The sequence below is a fragment of the Carya illinoinensis genome, chromosome 3, assembly GCF_018687715.1.
Source record: "Carya illinoinensis cultivar Pawnee chromosome 3, C.illinoinensisPawnee_v1, whole genome shotgun sequence".
Lineage (NCBI taxonomy): Eukaryota > Viridiplantae > Streptophyta > Magnoliopsida > Fagales > Juglandaceae > Carya > Carya illinoinensis.
In genome coordinates, this window is record NC_056754.1 from 1703310 (window position 1) to 1716567 (window position 13258).

The window sequence follows — 13258 nt, forward strand, 5'->3', positions numbered from 1 at the left end:
TTATCCTCCACATCTTTGTAGACAGATACTTACCCAAAAGGCCCATTTCTAACATATGAAGAGATAAGCAGATTCCAACGTGCAGGCGCATTATACCTAAATTTTGAGTAATATTACGGGCATGAGGTTAAAGTTCGAGTAAAAAGTGACAAGTTTAGACACCAAAATGGGGTGTTGTTCAAGACTCAGGGAGATCAAATCTGGGCATGAAGCTGTTTATCTTGTATTCTATCACTGCCTGCATTTGTTTCCAGGAGGACAGAATCGTTGAATTGGCTTGATATGGATGACTTATCATATTTGCTATTTAAAATTCATAGTACAATGCGTTTCACATTTATTCCTATGTTTAGTTAATAAACAGCCAAACGTTCAATCGAATTTGAAGAATGCATAGTTTGTTTTTATAAACTTTTAAAATCAATTCATCTCATTTCAATATTTAAAAACTATTCAAATAGAAATATTTTTTAATTTCAAATTTTCAAATTTTTCATCTAATCAAGCTAATCATTACAACTTTTTAAATTTTAAAAAAATTAGTAATCAATTTTTTCAAATTTCAAAACAAAAATTATTTTCTAACTTTCTTTTAATTTTATAATTTTTTACTCAATTTTTCTCTCATTTTTTAAAACTCCATAAAAATTTAAATTCAAATTATTTCACTACTACAGTACTACTCACAAATTATTTTATTACTATTAAACATTTAACAGAGCCCAAGTCTCCACAAATATCTTGGTTTATTTTATTTTGCCTAACACAACCAAAACGACTTGTAGCACACTGCTGACGGTAATGGTTGGAACTCGAAGCAGCCAAAAGGAGATTGCTCAAAGCTAGTGCAGACACGTAAGTGTCACGTGCCAGACCGTTTACTTGCGGGGTAGTTTTGTCATTCCAGTGTGGACTGAGGCTTCCACCGACCACAAGGTAGAACTAGACGGCCCTTTTGTCCAACTGTCCTCGAAGGCAGGGGGAAGAGAGGCCCTGAGACCACCGAAGTACCCCCTCTCTCCCTGCCCTTTGGCTTTGGTGTCTCCGTCTCCCTATTCTTTCAACATTTTTCTCTTTCTTTCTCTTCCAAAATCTCCTACATTTCTCTTTCTTTTTCTCAAAACGCGAGTTCTCCTTTGGATCTAATTCTTTTTTTCTTTTCGAAGATCCTACGGTTCCCGCAAAATGTCGGCGGTTTCGAATTTATCGCCGTGCTGTTACGGCGTGAGATCGGTCAGTTTTGTAGGGAGTAACTCGATGCTCCGTTCGACTGCCGGGATCCATTGGATGGCCACGGCTTGGGCTTCGAGGCGTTTTGAGGTGTGTTTTTTCATCATCATAATCTTTTCTTGAAGGATTTCCCAAATTTTTATAGAATTCAAGTCAAGAATGATGTTACTTTCCGTTTGAAGAAAATATTATTGTGAAGCACGTTCTTGCTATGGCTTGGAGGAGCGTATATTGTTTTTGGACAGCTATGTTATAATCAAGCACCTTCTTACTGCATGTGATCTATGGGCTTTTGTGTTAAATTTAACAACGATTTAAATCGATACTGCTGTGCTATAAAAGTTTTAGTATGGCCTTTGCTAACATATGCCTTGTAATTTATAAGTAGTTCGAGAACTATTGGCTATATTATATGAAAGGATGATACGCTATTGTAAGTCATTTGATAACTGTTATTTGAATTTATGATTTTTACTGCATATTGTAGAATGATACATTTCGCATCTCTCGGTTAGCTCTCCATCACTCCCGCAGCGCAATTAAAGATCCCAGTATACGTATGGCATTAGTAGACGAGAGGCTTGCTCGTAGAGGAAATGTCGCCAAGCCTTCTGAAATATTGGTAACTGTCTAACTGAACTTCCTTTTGGACTCGCAACATTAGTTTAAATATGGCGTTCTCAGGTGCTGGCCATTGCAAAGCTTGATGCTTGCTACTTTATTGTTTAATATATGGCCAATACCTTTACAAGTACTGGAGTTGCTAACATATATTTTTCCAATGGCTTTTAACTTATCTGGCTGACATTTATAATGTTTTTTCTTTGCAGGCATATGATCTCGTTCAAGGAGCACTTGTAAGTCTTGCTTATTCTGTAATGCTTTATAATATTTTGTTACAATATCACACATTCTTTAATCTACCCAAAATATGTGTGCTATTTCTTATACTATTGCTATAGATCTTTGTTTAGGGAGATGTGTGTGTGCGCACGCCCGTGTATACTTAGATCTTTTTCCAATAGGTGTAATTTTGTGTCCAAAATGTCTTGCTTTGCAGGTAAGATGGAGTTCTGTTGTGGATAGCTCATTACCGGATCCACCAACAGCTGTTTTTCTGCATGGCATTTTAGGTGGCAGGAAGAACTGGGGTCAGTACTCTGACTTCATATCAGCTATAGCTGATTTAAAGTCTCCACTTAAATTTATTCCAAAACAGAAAGAAATAAAACGAACGTGTTTGCTTATAATACTTTATCAGTGTCAACAACTTGGTTTGGGTGTCACGTTTGCTTTGTTTTTTTGTTGGTGGAGGAAAGGGTCTCTTTTTTCCTCTGTGTCTTTCGTACATATTCTGTTAGTTTCTTCTTGTACATAAGTAGTTTTGGTATGAATTTGTTAACGGCCAATGTTACAGGTACCTTTGCACGGAGGTTGGCCCAAGAATTTCCAACATGGCAGGTACTTTTCTGTGAATTTGTACTGGTTCACATAAAACATAGATTATGGTTGGAACATGTAAATACCTTGTCAAGCTTGTAGAGTGTTCAAGTTTCTCGTGTGAGATACAATGTTTTTACTGTAATCTCTAGGAAGGTTTTTTTAGTCATTTTTCTCTGTTCACAATCCATTTTTCATAATTTCTACTAGAATAACTTGTGTTTTTTTTTTTAGTTTTTAATTTTAATATACTTCCTGTGTACATGGATAACACTCTTTGATTATCAATAAAATCTTGACTTATTTATCAAAAATGGATATAGTTGGGAATTTTATTTTTTTCCTCATGTTTTTGAGGACAGTTTCTTTTAGTTGACCTACGGTGTCATGGTGATTCTACATCAATTAAGAAGAGGGGTCCACATACTGTTGCCTCCACTGCTCTTGATGTCTTAAAGCTAGTGAGTTCTTCTTTCACTATTGGATATCATTTCTTTGAAAGACAATATCTTCAATTTTGTGCATTAGCTAGATCAGAAATCTGATACGCCCTCAAATTCTCAATATTGGCATTGCAACTCATGGTGTGGCACTAGTGACTATTATCAAGTTGCTTGGGCATATTAGAATTTTCGATTCCTTAATTTTCTATTGTTCGCAGCAATACTAAATGCAATTGTTCAAAGGTTCCATGAGCGACATATGTGTGGAGACATGCATGTTTTTCTTTGTTTATGATTGTCATCTCATATCTTGGAATGATCTATGAGGACAAGAATCTGGTTCCATCCTCTTTATCTTAGGGATTATCTTCTTCTTGTAGTAAAATGGCTGGTGGTTGGATGGGACATGGTGATTAAATGTACTATCTTAATGATAATATTCATAAGCTCCTTATATTCTCATGATAGTTATGAGCACTCATCACTAATAGATGTTTGTATTGATTTTTTTTTTCTTCATCTTTTTGGCTAGGTTGGACAGCTAAAAATAACCCCCCGAGTTCTAGTTGGGCACAGCTTTGGAGGAAAAGGTACCTTTTACGTGATATAGTATTAACACGTAATATTAGAACGTAATATACCTTTATTAGCATGATATTTTAATCACTTATGTTCCTATTTATCATTGTGCTTTAATTTTCTATGCAGTGGCATTGAGCATGGTGGAACAAGCTGCAAAACCTCTTGCACGACCAGTTAGAGTAAGCTCTCTGTTTACTAGATGTGATAAGGGAGTTGAACCATTATTTTTTTTGAAAAGAAAGAACAATTTGTGGAATTTTATGGAACTTAGAAAGTCATTAAGTCAAGAAAATTTTGGCTTAGATTTTAATTCACGTGTTATTGAAACATTGATTTGAAGGTGCAAAGGTTATTTTAAACTTGAAATTATTATTTTTTTGATAAGTAAATGATTGTATTAATAAGAATAGGCTTAGCCCAAGTACACAAGATGGTATACACGAGGTAACACCTATCTAGGAAGAAGAAAAGGAAACAAGAAGTTCATGAAGACCAAGGCCATTAAAATCTACAGCTATGGCCCAAAAAAATAATGTTCGAACAAAATAATTTTAAACTTGGAAGTTATTTTTTACATTTGATCCATGAATCTTGGCTTTACTTTTAGGAAACTGACTGTTTGAATTAATGACTCTTGGCTTTATTTTTGACATTTTAATTCACGTCTATCTCTTTTTCTTTCTATTTCTGCTTTACATTATCTTCCTTCTCCACTTCAATAGGTTTGGGTTTTAGATGCTACTCCTGGAAAGGTTAGACCTGGTGGAGATGGAGAGGACCATCCAGCAGAACTGATATCTTTCTTGAGTACCTTGCCAAAGGAGGTGTGAATTTAACCAATTATTGATTTCTCTATTGGATGTCATGTATCCTTCTGATACATCGATTGTATTGTTGCTTTCTCCGTCTTTGCTTGAATTTCACAATCAAGACTTGCATACAGTTGGGTAGGGGTTACATTGTGTTTCTTGAGATTATATCTGTGCCTTGCCTGCTTGTTGACTGAGTTGGGGGTTCAGATCTATGCTTGCTGGTTTTTGTGTGCACCTGGATGTAGTGAAAAGTGTTATAGGGTTTCCACACTTCAATGGACAGGTGGGGGCAAAGAAGCTGGTCTCCTCATCCAATTGAATAGGTTTTGCACAGCAACTTGGAATGTGGCAACAAGGAATTGATGGAGATGGTACATGTAATGGAGTATAAATATAAGACTGAGTGATTTAATTCAACAGAGAACTGGCTAGTGTATGGTTAAGATAAATCACTTTATATCAAATTGATGAAGTGAAAACAACAATTAGGAGTCATATAGTAGCATTTGTAGTAGTGAATAAGGATCTCTCAAGATAATATGTTTTCGGATAGGATAGAATAGCTAACAATGATACTTGCGGCCAACCATGTCTTATTAATAAGAATCTATAGCTAGTCTCTATTTAATCGGGATTAAAACTCAATTGAGTTGAGTCATCTTGGTTTCAATTAAAAGATGTAGTAGTGCAGTTACATTGGCTCGTGATTATTGTAATGAGCAGGGTGGCAGTGGGAGGCTCTTTTCATCTCTTTAAATATCTAACCTTGTCATTGAAACCTCAGTATTCTTTCTGCAAGAAACTGTTGTCACTTCACCGCACAGTGGCTCCAACCCACCTATAATATTCTTCTTTTTCCTTATGTGTAAGGGTATTCTAATTTTGGTATTGTATTTCTTTAACGAAGGTCTCCTCAAAGCAGAATATTTTGAACGCTCTCATTCAAGAAGGATTTTCCAAAGATGTGGCACAGGTATACATGAAACATCATTTCTGATGTTATGAATTCACTTTTGAAGTACGTCAACTTAAAGGTTGGGCATTAGAAGCCTGCGATTCATCAATTAAACATCCTTTATTTCAAAGTGATTACTCGGACAGCTCTGTTGTATGCTATGTTGATCTTTGGTGCTAGCCAATATTGGTTGCTTCTTCATTTCCAATATACTGTAGAGATGCCGGAATTATGCTCCCCTTGTTGGGGAGTGACAATGGTCAATCCCATAATGAATATTGAGACTTTCTTCTTCAATTTTTAGCTATAATTTTAACTGATTTTGCTGTGCAAGCATCCAAATTGCAGACAAAATTATTAAGAAAGAAGGCATCATTCACATCAAAATGGTCTTAATGTATTTCATCCTTGTAAACCCTTATGATATTTCTTTCAGTTGTTTCCTATTCTACTAATAATGAAGAAAAAGTTGTAATTCCAATGTTTGAGCCTTTGAGGTGTATTCGATGTGCCCAGGAGTAACACCTCTGTTACAGATACATTTTTACTTATTTTTCTTTCTTAACTTTTTATAAATTTAAAGGGTTCAGACTCATATTCGAATGCATCAAAGTATCCTATAGGGTACAGCTCATGTTGAGAGACATCAATTATGGAGATTTTTGTATTTATTTCTCATTTTCAGGTCAATCGCCATTTCTCCAAAATGCAAGTCTTCATTTTCAGATGATATTTAAATTGTTACAACATGCCAATATTTGTAGGAGTATTTAAAAGAAAACTAATTACATTTGCATCTTTTATTTAGTTCCTTTTTTTTTTTTTTTGGATGTACTTTTGATGCCTGAGTAAATAATATCATGCTTCTTTTTTCATATGCAGTGGGTGGTAACCAACCTTCGACCGGCAAACTCTCTTGGTCCATTGTCATCAACTTTTTCGTGGGTGTTTGACCTCAAGGGAATAGCTGAAATGTATCAGTCCTATGAAGAAACAAATTTATGGTATCAATTCCTTGTTACTTTCCTAATATCATGGACTACATGAACTTTGAAGTTGCCCCTTAGATACAAACACTAACTGTTGCTGCTTCCCATATGTTTAATCTCTGCCCATACCATCAGCCTCAAAGTACTTTTCCACAAATATAACAATTAGTTCCAATTTGATGAGTCAATATACACACCACTTTGGACCTATGAATTATTTTATTTCTAAGATCTTTAAATTTGAAGCGGTTAAGGCAGAAGACAACTTTATTTCACCCTTGGGAAAATATTTAAATTTTCAGCCTGCAATGAGCTCTTTTTTTTTTTTTTTTTTTTTAAATCTTTGATTGATTGTAGGAAAATTGTTGAAGAAGTGCCTCGAGGTGTGCATATTAATTTTTTGAAAGCTGAAAGAAGCTTACACAGGTGGGCTCTTGAAGATCTCCAGAGAATTCACGCTGCTGAGGAACTTGCTGCTGATGAGGGAGGTGGAGTTGAAATGCACGTCCTTGAAGATGCTGGCCATTGGGTATGTTTGCTTTTGTGCACGTTGTTCTATTCCCTCTCCTATCCCTTTAAACTCATGAACAATATTAGTCTTACTCCCCCCATTGAGAATTTAAGGGATACTTCAATCTCAAAGTTTAAGATGGCCATTGAAAAAGCTGCACCCAACACGTGTCCAATAACTCATATATCATGGCTAAACTTTCATGAAGAAGTTACTTGCATGTCATGAATCCTCAGGTAGGTCTCATTTCTATTCCTATTTGTTTGTAGTGGTCACCGAGCTCTTTTTTGGTGTGCATCAATCTAACATCCATTGATGTAAAAGAAAGAGAACGAAAATAAGACTTTGTTCATTTTGCTACGTATAAGTAAAGTCGCGTACTAATTTGCGTACCAATACTAATTCATTCATATTCAAAATTTAAATTAGCACGGTTTTCAATAAAATCTAATTTTTGACCAATCACATTAGATTGATGCACATATTAGTGCGCAGTTGTACTTGCAACTAAATTTTTCCTTAAAACAAAAATCAAACTATTACATGACCAGACTAGCACCTTCTTCCCCTTTTAAGAATAGATATATGTAGTCATGGTTTCAGAAACCACCAGGTGTGAGTGACTTACCAATCCAAATGAGTAGATAACAAAACATATAAAAGGATAAGGTGTTCAGCAAAGAGTGGATTTTTTATTTTTATTTATTTTAAACTGTAAATTTATATTTTTAATTTTACTTAGAAAAAAAATTTGTATCTTTAATTTTCTTTCGATGTGGCACGTGATTTGTCTAAGCATCTTGTCATTTCTGCTGGTCAATGTTTCGACAGACAAAAGAACCAGGAGAGAGATTGATAGGAGTGACAATCATGTCAAAATAAACCATTAAACAAGGCAAAATTCTAAGACTTGAAGAATCAGATGAATCTGACAACTGTTATTTAAAAAAAAAAAAAGATGAATCTGACAACTCACCTGGACGCCTTCCTGTGGCATACTCTCAAAACAGTCCTCATTCCATTGAATTGAAAGTATTGTCGGCTGGAACATAATGATCATGTTGATCTTCATCTCTTAATCGATTTAATCTCTCGGGAAACATAGTATCTTGGGAAACCTTGATCTAATACATCAGTTAATTTTATTACACTTGATTGGGAAAGTAGAAATTTGTGCTGAGGATCACAAGCATGAGATTTTGCAAGCTGTTAATCATCCACCGGTTTTTGCAAAAGCAAAATAAGTAGATACAGATCAGCGTCCATCAAGAGAATAATTGCATATTCTAGTCAGCTCGTATAACAATTTCAGGAGTAATTGATTACATTTTTTAAGTGCTTGATTTGCAATATATTCTTGGTACTGATCACACTACTTATATGTTCAGGTACATACAGATAACCCAGATGGGCTCTTTAGAATTCTTTCATCTTCTTTTGAGAGATTCAAAAGCTGAGGGATCTTAGATTCTTAAGGTTATATAAGCCTCCCCTTCATTTTAGAGATAGCAAACTCTCAAACACGAATACGTACTGTATGTATTCTTTGTTCTTTTAAACCACAAGATTATAGTGAGCCTTGTGTATCATAACAGTGCTGTATCTTTTTTCTTTTCTTTTCTCTCTTGCCTCCTCCCGTGCTTATTATCGACATTACTACGTCGGTTTTTTTTTTTCCAAAGCATTGGATTTTTGCACGTGTATAAATTGATGGTACAATTTACTATACGCTAACAAGACATGAGATCTCAGCTGGATGAAATGTAACTTCTTTAATCTCTAAATAATATATAGTGAAATAGGCTCATGTACATTATATGCATGCATGGCCGAAGTGTAGTGTATGTTGTTCTGATTAAAATATCATGTATATTGTAATCCCTCTGTATGAAATGGCCTCCTGAAGAAATCTATGTTCTAATATAAAGTGGGATTATATATGGATTAATGAAAATAAATAATGCTTCATGAACCCTTCTAACTCAATGCATGCATGGTACCATATGGCCGTAATGATCTAGAGTACTACGTACGTACAAGAATTTATAATTTCATACTATATATATAAAATACGTATATTCATGATGTATGGGACTGATTACGAAACATGAGCTTGTGCTTTGGTTCGGCATTGAGTTATTTTTAGTTGGATTTAAATAATGAAAAATTTTACTCGTCTTTTTACACTACACATAACTTTATGATTTTTAACTTTTTTTCAAAAAATTATAACTTTTTTCAATAATTAATAGTTGGAAGGAGTTTCCCTATTAAATTATTAATATATATTTAAATAAAATAAATAAATAAAGAGTTATGTAACATAATGTCACTTTTTCATATTCTTTATATACTCTATTGATGTGATTAGTCAAAATTATTATTTTATGTTAAAAAAATGATGCAGTTAATTACATTAATTGAGTGCGTAAATAATATGTAAAAGGGACTGGACATAAAATTTTTGAAAAATAAATGTCGAAATATACAAGCTGTAATGAAACTGTTCAAAATAAATTTGAATACATTAATCACATATATAGCAAGTGCATGCAAGTTAACGAGTTCTGAAAAAAAAGATTTATATCAAACATGTTTAAAATAAGATAAATAAATAAATATTGAGGTAAATTCTAAGCTTGTTACAGATTTTACTTTAAAAATCTTACAAACTATATATAATTGATGACTCATTATAAATATATTAAATTTTTAATATGGAGGAAAATTTGTTTACAAATTGAATTTTTTAATAATTAAAATATGTTTTCATAAGAGGTCCACCTGCCATGCTCTCGTCTTCGTGGCTCCGTCTCTCCCTCATTATCCATTTCCTGTGGACTCTGACAATGCACTTCCTTCTCTCTCCTCTTCACACTCTTTCGTTTCTGCTCTCACCACTTTTCCTCTTGACCCAAAAAAAACTCCATGGCCGCCACACCACCCTTCAACTTCACTTCACCATTATCCCCCACATTCCCAAGAAATTATTCTCTTCCCCCAGCCCGCCCTTTCCCGCTGGCCCTTCTCCACCGCATGATTACAAATTACGGCCACTCCTCTACTTCTAAACTATCCGGGAATCACCACTTTTCCGCTCCGACCGCCCGGAGAATTACTATTTGTAAGGCCACGGAGGTATCGGTGGCAGAAGAATCGTCAGCCTCCGGCGACGGCAGAGGAGAGAACTGGGTGCCGGTGGTGCCTCTTGGGGCACTGCCTAGGGGAGAACGACGCGTGATAGTGCAGGACGGCGAGACCATACTGCTGCTGTGGTATAAAGATGAGGTTTTTGCTATTGAAAACAGGTCCCCTGCTGAAGGAGCCTATACCGAAGGCCTGCTTAATGCCAAGCTCACCAAGGTTTTTTTCCCTCTACTACTAGTCTACTTCTTGAAATCCACTTTGATATGCGGGGCCACTGTCGTTATAGCAACTGTTCACTTCTACAGGCGCATACCAGTAGAATTTAGGTGAAAACCGTGAGAATTGAAGTATGGTACAATGCTAATTTTATGTGAATATTATCTAAATTCTGATCTGAAACCATAGTTCCCAAATTCAGATAAGAAAATAGCTTGTTTTGTTGGACGAGAGTGTCCCGCTGAGCTAATCTGTGGTGCCTTAGAGATGGTCTTTTAAGTTTCTGGCAGGAGAGCTTCTCCCATGGAGCTGGAGCTTGAACTTCGATGCCAAGGGTCGAAATGTCCCTCCTGGCGACTACAGAGAATATGGCCTGATTGCTTCTTCAGAATTTCTAGTGATAGGATGTTGACACCACGAAAATGAATAGCACATGTAATTGGAACAATAGGAGACATAAATGTATGTGAGCATGAAGTAGGCATTGATCAAACCTAATTGATGTATAGTGATGGAAGCACCTATTTGATCTCTTCCAGATTTTGGATCTTGACTCCCGGGTACAATATACATTGTGCTAAAACACAGAACATGTGAGATCTTAATTCAAAATAATGTATGCTTGATGGTGACTGCCTAGATGAGAATTCTTGAATAGTGAACAATGTAAATCCAATGAAAAGTAATGGCATTCACATCAAAAGTAAAATAGTTTTGTAAATGCCTCGTTTCGCTTGTCTCCTCTCCTTGACATGGAGATATACGTAAATTATGTTTTACTTTTAAAGGAGAAGTTTGCACGTTCATTACAACATGAAAACCGCACCAGCGGAGAGAGATATTAAAACCTTGATTTGCTCAACCCTGTTTTCAGGAGGGTTGAGAGTGTGATATCTTCCACTAACAAATGTGAACAGCCATTTAATAGTAAGATGTGTTATAGTTGTCATTCATGGTATCCATGAGTGTTCGAATGGTTACTTTCCACCTGAAAATTTTACCTAAAAACCTCATGGCTAATAGAATTTTTTTTTTTTCTCAGTAGGATTCTGTTTTTTCAAGGAAACTGTCGATTCTGGGATATACCCTGGAGAACGTGTGTATTCAGCAGTATGAACTCTATCGAGACTATTGGAAACTGATATAGGATAAACGTATAAACTTGTGTCAATACGTGCAGTTTTATTGTCTTTGGCTATTGTTCTAAAATGATTGAAAGCAAAAAAAAAAAAAAAAAAAAAATTATATTGTTTTTTTCCCCTGCAGGATGGCTGTATAGTTTGTCCAACAACTGATAGTACGTTTGATCTCCAAACCGGAGAAATTAAGGAATGGTATCCAAAAAATCCAGTGCTGAGAGCTCTCACTCCTGCTTTAAGGAAGCTTTACATTTACCCTGTGAAAACAGATGAAGAAAACATTTACATCAACATGATAGGAGGTGTGAAATCAGATGCATCTGCTGAGATCATCTTTAGTGGGAAGGCTCAACCTGGTGTAACTGCAACTGATGTTAATGTGGACGAGGTAACTAAATTTCTGCCACTTTGTCTGACTAAAAACTATTTTGGACTCCTTGGAAGCAATATTAAGCCAGCAGTAAATACTTTCGGTTTTGTTTTCCTGATTTGTTTTCTCTGTCACATAATGTTTTAGGTTAGAATGGTGGTTGATGAAGATCAGGAGGGTTTTGGTTTCACTACAAAGAACGAAATCATAAATGGGAAGGCAGCTGTGATTGGCTTCCTGGTATTGTTAGATTTTGAACTCTTGACCGGTAAGGGTATTCTAAAGGGAACAGGCTTCTTGGACTTTCTGTATGCTGCTACAAACGCTTTCAAGTAGATACACGCTGTTGTTGTTCCTGTTCTTTCAGAAATCAAAGGAGTTATTAAGTCTTTCCCAGAAACCACCACCAAGAAGTGACAAAAAAAAAGAGAGAAAAAAAGAAATATAACATAAATGAAAAAAGAAGTCCGATTCATAGGTAGATTACCTGTTTAGACATCACATTTGGATGTTGAGTTCCTTTGATAATTTTGATATGTATTTCTGTGAATGTATATTCTCTAGGAATCAGACCATGTTATCCTTGTTTATGTCATGCGTTTGATAATTTTTATGACTCTGTAGTCTGTACGCCAAATAATGTTTTTTTTTTTTCAAATCGAAGGACAATGCAAATGCTTGAATTTTCAAGTATATAGCTCTAACGATGATGGGCCTGGTGGCTCCCATTGTTCGGGCGGGATTGGGCTTATCTTTTGGGTGCAACGGGTACGAGCTTTTCGCTGAAGAGCTTGGCCCAAGGAAGATTTTGTTACGTCGTTCGTACAAATATATACTGCAAAGTGGTTATTTGGGGGAAACACAAAGGAAAAAACCACTCGTTAGGAAGAAAAAATTTACTTGCATGCCTGTTATTGACACGTTGAATAGATCACTAATCATGTAAACGCATTTCATATTAACTAGCACAAAAAAATAATTCATATTTTCTTTTTTTATAATTATAATAATAAATAAAGTTTTTACACATACCAAACCGAAAAGGTGAGCATGAGTCATAAAATAATTGAATGCAATGAGTTCATTGGGTTGGGCGATATATAGATAAGATAAACAGTTACCAAATCAAGTGTATTTATTAGGAGTGACAAATCGTGTTAACAAGTCGCTTTGTGTCGTGTCAAGTAATGTATATTATATAATATTAGTCAACCCGAACACAACCTTTAAGCTTAACGGGTCTGATTTTCAAATCATAACATGACCTATTAAAATAACGGGTTGACACGACACAATCCGTTTTGACTCGTTATAAATTAATTAAAAATATATCAACATGACATAACCCATTTTGACTCGTTATGAATTAATTAAAATATATCGACATAATTTCGATCTAAGCATTATGTTGACCTAATCAATAT

General features: G+C 35.2%; 2 protein-coding genes across 5 annotated transcripts; both read left to right on the forward strand.

Annotated features, from left to right (window-relative positions):
* Window positions 1-785: 785 nt before the first annotated feature.
* Window positions 786-8583, forward strand: LOC122302365 (protein ABHD11). Of its 4 annotated transcripts, none has more exons than XM_043113581.1 (14): window positions 786-936; window positions 1167-1320; window positions 1718-1852; window positions 2061-2087; window positions 2291-2381; window positions 2648-2691; window positions 3033-3131; window positions 3646-3703; window positions 3822-3874; window positions 4418-4519; window positions 5415-5480; window positions 6345-6466; window positions 6809-6980; window positions 8351-8583. In XM_043113581.1, the coding sequence occupies exons 2-14, from the start codon at window positions 1186-1188 to the stop codon at window positions 8417-8419; spliced, it is 1173 nt and encodes a 390-aa protein (XP_042969515.1). In that variant the 5' UTR covers window positions 786-936; window positions 1167-1185; the 3' UTR covers window positions 8420-8583. The 4 variants fall into 4 exon arrangements, with proteins under 4 accessions (XP_042969515.1, XP_042969513.1, XP_042969516.1 ...); XM_043113579.1 differs by having other exon boundaries at window positions 927-1038; XM_043113582.1 differs by lacking the exon at window positions 786-936 and having other exon boundaries at window positions 954-1320; window positions 6878-6980.
* Window positions 8584-9771: 1188 nt separating this feature from the next.
* On the forward strand, window positions 9772-12492 carry LOC122302367. Its single transcript, XM_043113588.1, has 3 exons — window positions 9772-10325; window positions 11592-11852; window positions 11982-12492. The coding sequence occupies exons 1-3, from the start codon at window positions 9891-9893 to the stop codon at window positions 12168-12170; spliced, it is 885 nt and encodes a 294-aa protein (XP_042969522.1). The 5' UTR covers window positions 9772-9890; the 3' UTR covers window positions 12171-12492.
* Window positions 12493-13258: the final 766 nt, after the last annotated feature.

What these genes read in the sequence shown, in the direction of transcription:
- LOC122302365 (XM_043113581.1), top strand. Translation starts at nt 1,186, where the DNA reads ATGTCGGCGGTTTCGAATTTATCGCCGTGCTGTTACGGCGTGAGATCG. An exon ending in ATCTCGTTCAAGGAGCACTT is followed by an intron (nt 2,088 to 2,290) that starts GTAAGTCTTGCT and finishes CTTGCTTTGCAG; the next exon opens with GTAAGATGGAGTTCTGTTGT. An exon ending in CTCTTGATGTCTTAAAGCTA is followed by an intron (nt 3,132 to 3,645) that starts GTGAGTTCTTCT and finishes CTTTTTGGCTAG; the next exon opens with GTTGGACAGCTAAAAATAAC.
- LOC122302367 (XM_043113588.1), top strand. Translation starts at nt 9,891, where the DNA reads ATGGCCGCCACACCACCCTTCAACTTCACTTCACCATTATCCCCCACA. An exon ending in TTAATGCCAAGCTCACCAAG is followed by an intron (nt 10,326 to 11,591) that starts GTTTTTTTCCCT and finishes TTTCCCCTGCAG; the next exon opens with GATGGCTGTATAGTTTGTCC. An exon ending in CTGATGTTAATGTGGACGAG is followed by an intron (nt 11,853 to 11,981) that starts GTAACTAAATTT and finishes ATAATGTTTTAG; the next exon opens with GTTAGAATGGTGGTTGATGA.